A 14062-nucleotide genomic window follows, 5' to 3' on the forward strand; every position below is an offset into this window, starting at 1 on the left:
GATTAAGACCTTGAAGTTTGAACCACATCTGACCTTATATTTTCTTTAGTTACTTCTGTTATATTTATTATGAAAGCAGACACACATGGCAAAGGGAATCCATCCAAATTCTGTCAGGGATTTCCAAGCAAGTTCAGGCTGAATTCAAGCTTTGCCCGTTGCTCTCAACAACTCCTATCAGGCACATACCATATGGTCATGCAAACAAATACATGCACAGCTTTTTCTTTGCCAAATAGTGACAAAACAGTTTGGGACCATATGCTGCAGAACACAAGTGAGCACTAATGGCTTACACAAGTAGGGAGAGCCAACTCAGTAGAAATGTGCAGTTGTCCAGGCTTCTTTGCCTGCTGTACATGTTTTTCTACAATATGGAGCAAGAATTTGTACTGTGGTTTCTTCACTGTAGTGACTTCACCTCGGTCCTGCCAAGTGATTCTCCCTGCAAACGTGAAATGTGAAATGGCAGATTTTGTGGTCAGTGACAAAATCATTTGTGGCTATGAAGAAGACTTAAATTCTTGATAGCTAACTTGGTCTAGTCATTTAGCCTTCATAACATAACCAGTTTCCCCTGCTAAATCAGAAGAGTAATTCATAACTAAAGCTTCTATCAAATGCTAATTTATTCTCAAATGCAAAAATTGTTTGCATCCATATCCTAGTTATTTTGTGAGATTTTTGGAGAGCATCGGAGAAAAAAATCAAAATACTATTTCTTGGGAGGATTAGGCAAAATATAGATTAATTCATGCAAGCAGTTTTATCCTCTAGGATATTTGGAAGGTAAGAAGCTCAGCTGAACAATCATAAGCTCCAGAGGAACGCAAACTCAGAGCTTGTAAGTTTCAGGCAGGTAACTGCCACAGGTTTTAACCAGTTAAACCTTGTGGTAAAAGTCACAGCACGGTCTCTGCTTTGGTTTCTTGGGCACACTTCTCAGCACTGAGTTCATCTGTTGCCCCATGTTAGAAAACTAATCCCATCACCTAGTAAGAAGTGTGTTTATCATCACAACCAAACTGCAGATTTTGCCAGAATTGTGGAATAAAATAAAAATGGGGGAAAGGTGAATGAATACATTCAATACTTCTTTTTTCCTTTCCCCACTCCTCCCTTGTAACCTACCGAAGGAGGTGCAGGATCATGTAACTGGGAAGTGACAAACACTCGGGCTACTTCATCAGTGGCAAGTAACAGCTCTTTTTCTGAGAGGAGCAAAAGAGTATAGTGTCTTTTTGTTATCCTCAGCTCATGCACTGCATATGCTTCCTGTATCACATTATGTTGTATGTGATCTTCCCATTTCCCAAGAGATCAAGGCTTTGTTCAGCTCGGTAGATGACATTCATGAAGAGTGAGAAAAAGTCATCCAGACTCCTACAGATCAATTAGTTTGGCCTCAGGAGTTTGCAAAACTCTGGAACAGCATTTGAAAGAAAAAATAACATCTTGGGAGTTAATAGAATAAAACTTGTTTACTAAAGAAATACCATGTCAGATAACCTTAATAGCTTCCTTTCAATAAATTTCAAAACAAAGGACATACTAGATTTCATTCATCTGGATTTAAGTTGAACATTTGATACACCTCTGTATGGGAAGTTATGGGTTAGGATGGAGTTTATGAGGATTTCTTGTTAAACAGTAAGGTGGATGATGAGCTGGCAGAAGAGAGGAAAATAAGAAATTTGTAATTGCAAACTATTAGGTGGAGATGCTCTTCACTATTGATCTCTGATATTTAATATAGATTTAATGTATACACAAAAGCCTTAACACACATTATCAATGTGCAGCCAAAATTTTTTGCTGATGCAGACCCAAGAGGTATTCTTGATAAAACATGGAGCAGGATATCTTACAGAAAGAACCAGTCTTGATGACTTGAGATACAAAAAAATAGGGGGGGGGGGAAATTGTGAGGCCAGACACATAGAATTTTGATGCAGTTCTCTGCTGTTAGATATACACTGGAAACAATAAAGAAGGAGAGGATGCAGATTTTCTAACATATTATAGAACATCTGTAACTGGAAAGGTGCTCTAATCATCAGGATGTATTGGTTAGTTTATTCGGCATCAAAAAGAAATTAGAAGTGCTCTGGTAGAGAAAGCATCTTCAATACTATGCCACCCATCTTCAGAAAAATTAAACCAGACTGACAAAAATATGGGGGGGGGGGGGGGGGGGGGGGATATGAAGGGAGTAGGCAGAGTGGCAGGAAAAGGGATTAGGATGACCAGGGAATGTAGAACTGATTGTTTCAAAGGGAAATTAAAAATTTCGGCGTTTTTAGTGCAACAAAATAAAGATTGAGTTGTGATTCTGGTAATTTTATACCATATAGTAGGGAAGTGAATAGGTATGTGAAAGGATAATAGTGGCACAAAAGATAAGGAATATAAACTGGTCATGAATACATATAGACTGGAAACTAAGAGTACGTTTCTAACCACTAAAGAGTCAAGGTCTGTAGCAGCCTTTAATCTAAAGAGTGGCGCTTATTAAAAAGATGCTCACTACTTTTATATTAGGTTTTATATGTTTATGAAAGGGATTATAAAATGTGTTGTTGTGATGGGAAGGGACTGAATTAAGTCCATCTTACATTCCTTCCGAAGAGGGATCAGGACCTCCCTTTGTCATCTTTAGGTGCCAGAAGAATTTTCAAGATGGAACTGGAGGCCTGAGAGGAAAGAAAAAGGGTGCAAAAGCAGGAAGAAATAATATGTTGTAGTGTTTGCCTTTGTTGCAATGATAAGTAAATTTAATGGAAAAATAATTTCACCAAAAGCAGTTTTGAATTTAGAGCTTGATTTGGGGAAGAATTTAAAGGGATTTGTATGTATTAAGCACTGCTCGGCATCAAATCTTTAGAAATGCAGTCTAAAATAGGAGTATTATATTTCTAGAGAAGACATCTGATGAAATTTGCTGTTATATTGTAGCTTTAAAAATACATCAAATACTCAGGTGTCACTGAGTTCTTGCAGGTTATATGACATATTTAACAGATGGCCGCTCACAGTTCTGCATTATTTTAGAGAATCGATTCCTCTAAACTGCAAAAATCATAAGCTAAAAAGGATTTTTAAATGTGTATTTAAATTGAGTTCATAATGCCCTTATTTCTGGCGGTAGATAGCTCCGAAATATTTTGAAACTTTAGTGGGAACAGAGTAATTTTCCACCTGTTAAAGATAGAAAGTAAATTTACTTTTGACACCTTAGGAAGAGAGCACCGGTGGAACATGTCAAGTCCCAGTGGTCCTGGAGCCTCTTGGCGTATATGCTGCGGGGCCGATGCCCCTGAATATTTTGGGTATTGATGTTTTCAATCACTTAATGCTCTGTGGGCACAAAAAGGCGTCAGCTGTCCAGCGAAGAGGAAGGAGGCAAAGGAGAGAAGTAGTAGTGGTTTTGGCTGACGTGCCCCCTGACTACTTACTTTTGTTTTATTGGGGATTTTTCTGAGGAGGCTGGAAGCTTCCCGATGCTTCTGGGGGTAGGCCTGGCGCTTCAGAGGGGGCCCAAGCCCTGCTAGCCCGTGGGGGTGGCCGAGGCCCCCTGCCCGTGTCTGGGGAGAGAGGCGAGTGCGGGCTCGCCGGGGCCGGGGGCTGCCCCCGGCAGAGGGTGCCGGAGCGCAGGGACTGCCCTTGCCCTGGCCGCCCCTCGGCGTCGCTCCCCTCCCCTGTGCCGGGTTTGTCCCGGGTGACGTTGGGTTGCCGGGGAAGAAGGAGGAGGAGGAGAAAGGAGGAGGAGGGGAAAGGAGCGCGGCTTCTTCCGCCCCCAGTCCGGCACAGTCCGTTAGCGGGAGCGCAGGGCCGGAGCGGCGGTGACGAGGAGAAGTTTGCGGCAGCGCCGAGCCCCCGCGGCGCGGCACCGGCAGCGGACCCTGCTCCGCCCGCGGGCGCTGCTGCTGCTGCTACCCCCGCTACTCCCGGGTCTGTGCCGCGGCGGCCGGGCGGGCGGGCAGCATGGTCCCCGCGGCGGGGCGGCGGCGGGGGGCGGCCGGCCGCCTCCTGGCCCTGCTGGCGGCCGCCTCGGTCCTTCGCCTCCGCGCGGCAGGTAAGGAGCGGGACCCGGGAGGGAGGGGAGGGAGGGGAGGGAGGGTGCTGCCCTTCGGGAAGGGGTGTGCAGGGAGAGGGCAGGCAGCTGCGTTCTGGAAGAGTTGCGCCTATCCACTGGGGACCGGCGGAGCCGCCAGCATCCCCAGTTGGTGGTTGATGTTGGTTACTTCTTTTTCGGTTTGGGGGTTTGGGGGTTTTTTGGTTTTGTTGGGTTTTTTCTTTCTTTTTTTTTTTTTTTCCAAAATGGAAACCTGATGTTGCGGTTTTTTTGTGGGTTTTTTTTTGTTTGTTTGTTTTTTTGTTTTGTGGGTTTTTTTGTGTGTGTGGTTTGGTTTTTTTTTTGTTTTGTTTTTTTGTTTTTTTGTTTTTTTACGAGGGGGCGGGGGCTGGCAGGAGACGATGGCAGCGGTGGCTGCGCTGAGGAGGGCTTGCTAAAACTTCTTCCCCGAGCGCAGCCCGGCGAGCGGTTCGCGGTTTCAGCGCACCGAGGCTGGTTGGTGGCGACTGGGGGGAGGGGGAAAGAAGAAGAAAACAAAGGAGAAGTTCGGGGTTTTGTTGTTGCCGAGGGTGGATAGCAATGAGTGGAGCCTCCTCCTTCACTCCGCCCGCCCTCCCTCCAGCCTTCCCCTCGGAGTAGTTACAATAATGTGTTATTATTTGGGCCGTTGAGTGTTGCCAGAATCTCGGTGGGAACCAGGAGGAAGGCTGGGGGTGTGTGTGGGGCAATTAAAGTTGAGTGAGCGAAGGGGAAGCCGCCGTGCTTGCAGTTGATAGCGGCTCTGCAGGTCTCTTTCCGTGTGTTTTTGAGCTTTAGAGGGTCCCGTTTCCTCTGTGTACCTGGCCGACCCCTGGGGACCGAGGAGGTCAGCCTCTGGGCTCAGGAAACACTAGGACTCGGTTCAGCGAGCTCCGCGATTGTTTTTAGAGCTGAATAAACTGCCCTTATTAACATCTGACCTTGCGCCGTGGCAGCGGCAGTGCGGCTGCTGAACACTTGCCAGTTTGTCCGGCATCTCCGAGGCGAGCGCCGTGATTTATAGGGACCTTGGGGAGCGTGGGGGGTTGGAGAGCCGCGATGGTGTAAGAGTTACAGTTCCCGTAAAAGAAGGCGCATAAAGTTTTCTCCTCCCCACCCCCGCACGCTTCGGACGTGTGGTGCTTTCAGAGCAGAAAAGGGGAGATTTAAAGTTTTCGCTTTGCCCGAGACGTGAAATGCAGCGGGGAGGTAGGTGCTGCCGGCTTCAACTCTTTGATCTTTCGTGAAACCATTCTCTGGAAAAGTGCTCTCTCCCCGCTCTGCAGCAGATGAACCTTGCTCACCAACTCCTTCCCGGGGCGCGTTGCCCGGGGGCTGAGGGAGGAGATGTCGGGCAGCACCGTTTCCATGCCCGGTTTGTAACCCTTCCCGTGCTGTCCCCTCGGAGCAGTGCGGGAGCTCAGCGGGCAAGCAGCGCCTTCCTCTCCCGCCTTTCCTGGCTTGGACTTAATTGCACTGAAATGCAGGAGCGACCGATGATGTCTTTAAGGAAAAACAGTGATGCTGCAGATTAGAGGGGACATGTTAATCAATTGCACGTTTGAAAGGGCTTTTCTTCCCTTTGTTGCTTTCGCTAATCCATTTACCTCTCCCCGGGAGGTGACAGATGCCTATATTTCCTGTTATTCAGCTCCGGGGTCCTAGGTCTTGCCATTTGTTGCATTACAGTGAAGGGAGAGGATCAGCAGAAAGAGGTCTGGGGGGAGAGCAGGAGGCGAATGTGTTACAGCTCGCGGATCTGGGGTCAGTGCCCGTCGCGTTTATTTTTCCTAGTGCCTTTATTGCTCCCTTTGAAGGGGGCCCGCTAACAAATTGCGCGTCCTGCCCGCCGCCCTGCCCCTCCCGCGGGGTCCCGGGCTCCGGGGGTCTCCCGGCCGGCCGGGCCGGTCCTTCTCTGCGGGATGTAAAGGCGATGCCGGACTTCTGTCCCCATCCCCACTTTATTTCCGTTTTGCCGAGCAGTTGGATCTTGTTTTCGGACGCAGCGGGAGGGAGGCGTGGAGGGTGTCCCACCTCCCCACGTCTGCTGCTTCGGGCAGTGTCTGCATGTGTGTTAGCGGGAGACATTTCAGATTCGGTGAGAGCGTTTCAGCCTTCTCAGAGGCAGTATAAAATCACAGACTACTATTACAAGCGGATTTGGGGATTTTTATTAGTTTATTTTTTATTGCTGCCCCGTAAACGGGCTGGTGATAGTCGTCTCAACCACCTGTGGAAGGTGTGGATTCGCTATGCTTCGATAGGCACAAAGTTTGAGACTCCATTTTCTTCACTGTGCATGCAGCACAGCGGTTGAGAGCCCATAATCACCGCAATAAATACTTAGGTACTTATGTTGTTAAGCGGTATTTTTCTGTTTAATTAGACTTGCTTAATGGTAAACAGAATTAATCTTCATTTATGAATCTACGTTTCATTTAAACGTTGATTTTTGAAAATTATTTCAGCCTTTTCAGTGTTCACTTTACAGTATGACTGAGAGGCAGCAGAAGCAGGGGTGGTTGGTTGTTGAAACTAGTGATGCACAATGTACTCAGCTTATAGACTTTTGCCATTTTACCATTAAATAGTAAAGGACGTTTAACGAACCTGAAGTTAATACTCAACATGACTTGTGAAGTATGCAGAACATTGTGTTTTAAAAAAAGTACTTCTGTCAACAGAATGTCAGGGGATGAAAACGATGGCAACTCTGCTATCATTTTGCAAGACCAGAAGTTTGTAAACTTCTACATAATTTCATAAAGAAAAACCCCCTTATTTATTAGAGTACAGCATTTGTGGAGAAATAAATACAAGTACGGATTACTTCTGAATGTCTTTAAATGCCTAACTACATGACGTTTTAAAATGCTTGAATCTTTAAAGTTGCCTGAGATTTAGCTATAGCTCCCTCCTGAGTTTAATAAATGAGCTTCAGCTCTGGAAATTGTACGTAGGTCACCTGGTAAAAGTTGATACAGCTTTGAATACAAGAAGTCTTCAGATAGCTTTCAATAAATGACATTGACTACGTTAACTACTTGCGGTCAAACCTTAATCAAACCTAGCATTAATTAAGTCGTTAGGTAGTTTAGTGGGGAAATTTATCCTTAGGTCAAGGGTTGCTGCTGAATGTTTTTTTCCACTTGAGTGTCTTGATTATGTTAAGCATTTGTAATTGAATTGCTTTTTTTCCCTTAAACTCTTTTTCTGCTCTAAACAGCATAGAAATGTAAGATGCAGGAAGAAAAGGACCGATTGACCGATAAGGCAAATTAATCCTGTTGAGTGAGCTTCCAGTTGTTTGTAGGAAAGCTGATCTGTTTTCTAAACTCACTGTACTTTGTGTAAGGTGTGAATAACTTTCAGATCTGTCATTGGCATGGAAGTGTGTTTGACCATTAATTAGAAAACTGACAGACCAATGGGGATGACTTAGTCATGACTTAGTCTAGCCACTGGGAGTGAAATGTAATGGAAAGAATGGTAATAAATACTGGGTTTTGTTTGATAACTATGAGAATCTTCTATATAGATGACTTGTAGAGTCCTTTTCATCGCTTATCTTCAGAGTCTTAAATTTACATTTTATATGCAATAAATATGTCAGCTAGAAGCAGTCAGCGTCTGAAGTTTTTAATCATACTTTTGATGGAGAGAAGAGAGCCTCTTTGCATTATTCTGAACATTGCAGGCAAAGAAAAAATATTTAGGAAAAACTTCCTTTGGTTTTTATACATAAATATTTCTATAGATGTTTCTTTCTGTGTTGCATTGTGCGGTTGCTCAGAGGGAAGAAATGCTACTTAGAGTATTCCATCTAATTTATAGCATCTGTCACTATGGCCTCTGTGCAGAGGATGGCTTGCTGTTTAACTTTGTTTATTCATTGTGAGGCAGTTGCTTTGCAAAGGAAGTTGTCATTAGGCTCAGCAAGCCTGGAAAGTATGCAAGTCCTCTAGTCTTCTAATCTAGTGACTACAAAGCAGTTAAATTTCAAAGAAAAGGAACAACAGGATTTTGCAGCGCTGAAAGAAGATGCATTGTTTGTTAATCCTGCTTTTAATTGTTACTCATACTGCTGAATGATGAAACATTGCTAGTAACTATTTGGGACAAACAACAATTTAATTTAAATGATTGTCTTTCCTCTTGGTTTTGTATAAATGTGTAAGTAGTTTGAAGTGAAATGTCACTTACCAGCTTTTTGCTTTTACTTTTTCCAAGCCTTTGCCATGCACCAATATTCATTTGCAGACATCCCGCGATGTTTTTTTTTCTGATGTTCTCCACAGACTTGCCTGACAACCAACCTTTCTCTCTTTACATCTGTTTGTCTTCCTCAGCTAGTTTGAGAAGGGGTTTCCACTTTCTTTTTGAAGTGATGCTGGCCAGTGATCTTTTTTGAAACGAAAAATGGCTGTATGTGACTTTTCTGGTGGCAGTAAAAGATGCTTTTCAAAAATCAGAGTGATCCCTTAGCTATAGAGTATGACTTTGTCTTTTAACTGGCAGTGGACAAAAGCTTTCATTTAAGAACCCAAACAAATCTGCATTGTAACTTCAATGAAAACAAGAAATCACATAAATGTATTTTACTAATGGGTACACTGTTATTTTGGTGGGGGTAAGCAGGTGTATTGCGCCTGCCTAGCTAGCTAGCTCACAGGGTGGTAGCACTGGTCTTGAGCGGTTTGCAAAGCCTGCTGAAGGAGCAGCGGGTGTATCCTGTAGGCAGTTCCGTTCTGCTGAGCTCGTGGGAAATGAGCGTGTGTGTATCTGCATGAGCTGTTGTGCACATGTATCGATAGTGTGCACTGCTTTATGAAACAATGGGACTATACTGCTGTCTGCTGATTGAATTAGTCTTCATTTACATTGATACATTCTGGTTTTGCTATATAAACTGTCGCAGTGCATGCCTATTTGTGATGGTGAAGAAGTATGGTATACAGTAGCGGATGGAAGAGGAAGGGTATTGCGATATTACTGATTCCATAGAAGGTATTTGAAAAGGAGCGTGGTCTTCCGTACCTGTTTCCTCTGAGTCCAGAGCAGAGCCAACTGACATTCACTAAAGGTTGCATGGTTGTGAGAGTGCAGATTCACAGGCACCTGAAGCTGTTTGTTTATTTAGTTAAATCAGCAAGCTGACTCTGCTGAAAAGTAACCATGGGGAAAAAGGATTCTGCAGGGGTCAGACTATGTGGGCAGAGGTGAACAGAGAATTAGCATGATGAAAAGAGAGAAGACATTTTCTTTTTCCACTATGTTGATTTTGTTGGACCAACAGAAGGATGTTTTGTGAGGGTACTGCTTATAAGAACAGCAAAGTGAAATCAGTGGGAAGCTGTTCTGGACCCCAGTTTGGCTAGTGTCTAGTTTTAAAGTGTGAGTAGTCCAATCACGAGGTTAGATTGAGTCCCCCTAGGTATTTTGTCACGGAGCTCTTCATTGATTCCACATGGGAGATGTGTCTAAGTACCTTTTAGATTTGGTACTTCCACTTCAGATGATGTGAACTTGTAAAGAGAAAAAATACTCTTTCTTGAACAAGAAAATCACCATGTGTATATTGTTGTATCTACGAAACCTCTACTGAACTTAGATTTCTGTCATCTAATTGCTCTGTTTGGACACTTCCTTTTATATAAGCAGCATAAACATTTAGTTCTGTAACCACAGGTTATTGCCCCTTGTCCTCATCAACACTGCTCTAGGCTGTTCATTTAACAGTTCATCTGGTAAGTATTATTTCAAGATGAAGTGGCTTCTATAAATTATTTTCCTTGCTTTTGGTAGTTTAGTGCTGTAACATTTTTTCCATTTTGTTGTGTATATAAGTAGGATGACTTGACTGGTTGTATAAAGAGAGGATAAATTCTGTTAGAGTTCTCCTAAAATTGTGAAGTCTTACTTTTCAAAACAACATATACAACTATGAAATTGAGTCATAAATCAAACTATCAATGGACAAATTCCTTATGAAAGTAATAATGCAGTCACATACTCAATTATAGAGCAGAGGACAGATAACATACAGCAAAAGACAGGAAGAATTTTATCCCTGTTTCTTTAGGAAAAAAGTATAAAAACTATGGTTGTAAATAATAAGTTTGATTTCTACTAGTCAGAAATACTCTCTTCTATACCATAGGCACTGTAAACAAAAATGCTAATCATATGTAAATCTAAAAGAGGAATCACAGAAGTCTACCCAATGGAAACGAACGAGACTGTCAGGTTCCTTCACAAGCAGAGGAGCTTGCTTTCCTCTCTGTCTACAAGATTGGATTTAAAGGAGAATAAAAGACTTTTTTGAAGGGCAGAGGTAACCACAGAAAAATCTTAGGAGCAGGTTAACTCAAAGCACGGCTTAGGCATTTGAGCTGTGTTTCACAGCAAGATCTGAAAATTACTCCTTATGTACACTTCTATTTGTAAAACATTAATCTTTCATTTCTAAGGCTGTTAACTAGCTGTAACCGTTGTACTTATTTTTTTGCATGTGGACAGGCATCATCCATATCTAAAAGTACTGTTAAAAGAAGTTACCTCCTTCCCCTTCCCCACTCTTCATTATTTTCTTCCTGCAGGATGTTACCACCTTCCAACTTCACTGTCAGAGCAGTGGGTGGACATTCAGCAACCTGTTTCAGGCAACATCCTGCAGTTCACTTGGTCTAAGATAACCCAGCTGATTTTGAGTTAGATGGGATCAGAGGTCATTCATATGAGCAGCTCTGCTGGTAGGCCAGAGGAGGCTGGAACTTCTGAAGTGCTGTTATCAAGCTGGAGTTTGGCAGGAAGATCACCTCTTTCACTAGCTCACTTAGAGGTGGTAGCCTTTGGCAAGAGAATTTTGCTGAACAGGTGGGAGAGGGATGGGAATGGTAGCAGTAGTAGCATCTTCCAACAGTAGAATTAATCTCTGTTTAGCTCACAGGTGGTCTCTGTCACATACCTTCATAGTTTCTTCCTTCATGCTTCATAGGCGCTTCTCATAAATACCTTCAAAATTAATCGTCATCCTTCCTTGTGATGTCTCTAGAAATCCCTCATTTAAAGGTTAGACTAATTGTATGCTATCGTGCAGGTCACTATTGTCTGTGTATACTTGTCTTAAATTTGTCTCATACTGCAAGCTGTTTAATACAGTTTAATACATCATTGACTAACCCTGGTCAGTGCCTGCATTTCCAGTAATGTACAGGTATATATACAAATAATCTGTTACTGGTATGGTAAGTCCATGTTGGAGTGCTATGATAAATCTAGTTGTCTGTGGGATCACAAGTACTGATGGAAGGCCCTGCACACTGAGGGACAGGAGATCCGAGTCAGGCAGTGCCACCTTAGGTCAAGTGAAGGTGTTGTGGGGTCTCCATGGTTTGTTCTTTTGTCTGTAAAACAAAGGAAGGTCTGAAACTAGAAAAATAAGACATCTCTGAAAGGAAAAAGCCAAGAAGGACAGTTCTGGAAACATTAATCAGATTTGTCTGGATTTGCATGAGAGATTACGAGCGTATTAAGTTTTGCTGAATAGAGCAAGATCAGAAAACAAGAAAGAAAAAAAACAGCTCAGGACTATAGCAGCTTTAAAGTAGGTATTGTGAATCTCTTGTAAGAACGAATAATAAACAGAACTGCTTGAAAGTTTAAGAGGCCCCAATGATGTATAGAATTTTCTGCATACATGATCCTAGTAAGTTTTAGCAAGAAGTTACACAATGTTAAGAGAATCTTAAGATTTCGTGGTGTTTAAAATGCGAGAGTGCGTATTCTGGGAAATAAGTTAACAAACGGAGGAGATATACTGGAGGGTGCTGAAGGAGCTGGCTGGGGTGCTCGCCAAGCCGCTTTCCATCATGTACCAGCAGTCCTGGCTGACCGGGGAGGTCCCGACAGATTGGAAATTGGCCAATGTGACACCCATCTATAATAAGGGTCAGAAGGATGATCCGGGAAATTACAGGCCTGTCAGCTTGACTTCAGTGCCCGGGAAGCTGATGGAGCAGCTCATCCCATTGTACAACACATGTGGGACAACCAGGGGATCAGGCCCAGTCAGCATGGGTTTATGAAAGGCCGGTCCTGCCTGACAAACCTGATCTCCTTCTACGACAGGGCGACCTGCTTATTGGATGAGGGAAAGGCTGTGGATGTTGTCTACCTTGACTTTAGTAAGGACTTTGACACCATTTCCCACAGCATTCTCCTGGTGAAACTGGCTGCTTGAGGCTTGGATGGGCACACGCTTTGCTGGGTAAAAAACTGTCTGGATGGCCGGGCCCAGAGAGTTGTGGTGAACGGAGTTAAATCCAGTTGGCGGCTGGTCACAAGTGGTGTCCCCCAGGGCTGGGTTTTGGGGCCACTCCTGTTTAACATCTTTATTGATGATCTAGACGAGGGGATCAAGTGCACCCTCAGTCAGTTTGCAGATGACACCCAGTTGGGGGGGAGTGTTGATGTGCTCGAGGGTAGGGAGGCTCTGCAGAGAGACCTGGACAGGCTGGAGCCATGGGCTGAGCCCAACTGGAGGAGTTTCCATAAGGCCTAGTGCTGGGGGCTGCCCCTGGGCCACAACAACCCCCAGCAGCGCTACAGGCTTGGGGAGGAGTGGCTGGAGAGCTGCCAGTCAGAGAGGGACCTGGGGGTGCTGATTGACAGCCGGCTGAACAGGAGCCAGCAGTGTGCCCAGGGGGCCAAGAAGGCCAATGGCATCCTGGCTTGTGTCAGCAGTAGCGTGGCCAGCAGGGACAGGGAAGGGATCTTACCCCTGTACTCGGCACTGGGGAGGCCGCCCCTCGATTCCCGTGTTCAGTTTTGGGCCCCTCACTACAAAAAGGACATTGAATGACTCGAGCGTGTCCAGAGAAGGGCAGCGAAGCTGGTGCAGGGTCTGGAGCACAGGTCGTACGGGGAGCGGCTGAGGGAACTGGGGGTGTTTAGTCTGGAGAAGAGGAGGCTGAGGGGAGACCTCATCACCCTCTACAGCTACCTGAAAGGAGGCTGCAGAGACCTGGGGATGAGTCTCTTTAACCAAGTAACGAGCGATGGGACAAGAGGGAATGGCCTCAAGCTGCACCAGGGAAGGTTTAGACTGGATATTAGGAAGCATTTCTTTCCAGAAGGGGTTGTTGGGCGTTGGAATGGGCTGCCCAGGGAGGTGGTGGAGTCCCCATCCCTGGAGATGTTGAAGAGTCGGGTTGACATAGTGCTGAGGGATCTGGTGTAGTTGAGAACCGTCAGTGTTAGATTAATGGTTGGACTAGGTGATCTTCAAGGTCTTTTCCAACCTTCATGATTCTGTGAAATGGTTGTACTGGAGTTGTTTCTAGTTTAGAAAAGTGCCATGGGAGAACTCTGTTATAATAAAAAACAAAACTAGAACTAATAATGTGGCAATAATATTTCTGTGTATAGTAAACTTGATCTTTTCTTAAAAAAACAAAAGCATAAAAAGGCAAATGAAGGCTCTGCCAATAGATTCAGATAACCCAAATATAATATTGTATACTCTCTTATTTCAGGCAATAACAGTTCTCTTCTGACTCTTAAATGTGTGTTGGTTTTCACATTTAGCTGATGTATTGAAAAGCATTTTTCTTTATAAAAATTTGCCTTGAGGCATGCCTACCCTCAAGTGCAATTCTCAGGCAGTGCCAAAAGACCCAAACTGTCTATCAGAGAGCTAACAGTACAGAAACTAGCCCTGCAAAATCCAACCCAGTGCTGGCTAGGCTGCCTGAATTGGCTTACCTCCTGTCCCAGGAGCAGCAAGGCTGGTGCGGTGAAGAGTCAAGACTGGGTGGCTGGAGGACTGACAGGGGGAGCACATGGCAGCGCTAGCATTGAGCAGCCTTAATTGCTGTGGGATTATACTCTCAGAGATAGAAAATGTGGTATGCAGAAATATTAACATAATTGTGTGAGCTAGAAATACTAGAGACACTTTCACAATAT

The 14062-nt window shown here is 44.3% G+C and overlaps 1 protein-coding gene across 2 annotated transcripts in view; it reads left to right on the forward strand.

Moving 5' to 3' along the window:
- Positions 1 to 3823: 3823 nt before the first annotated feature.
- ROR2 (receptor tyrosine kinase like orphan receptor 2) overlaps positions 3824 to 14062 on the forward strand; it is a 160104-nt gene continuing 149865 nt past the window's right edge. The window contains exon 1 of one of the 2 annotated variants that reach the window (XM_074933233.1): positions 3824 to 4075. In XM_074933233.1, the coding sequence (XP_074789334.1) occupies positions 3985 to 4075 (91 nt within the window). In that variant the 5' untranslated portion in view covers positions 3824 to 3984. Of the gene's footprint in view, positions 4076 to 5803; positions 5858 to 14062 lie in introns of those variants that run through there. The other variant, XM_074933234.1, reaches the window with a different exon arrangement.

Source organism: Athene noctua, chromosome Z (assembly GCF_965140245.1).
Source record: "Athene noctua chromosome Z, bAthNoc1.hap1.1, whole genome shotgun sequence".
In the NCBI taxonomy this organism is placed as follows: domain Eukaryota; kingdom Metazoa; phylum Chordata; class Aves; order Strigiformes; family Strigidae; genus Athene; species Athene noctua.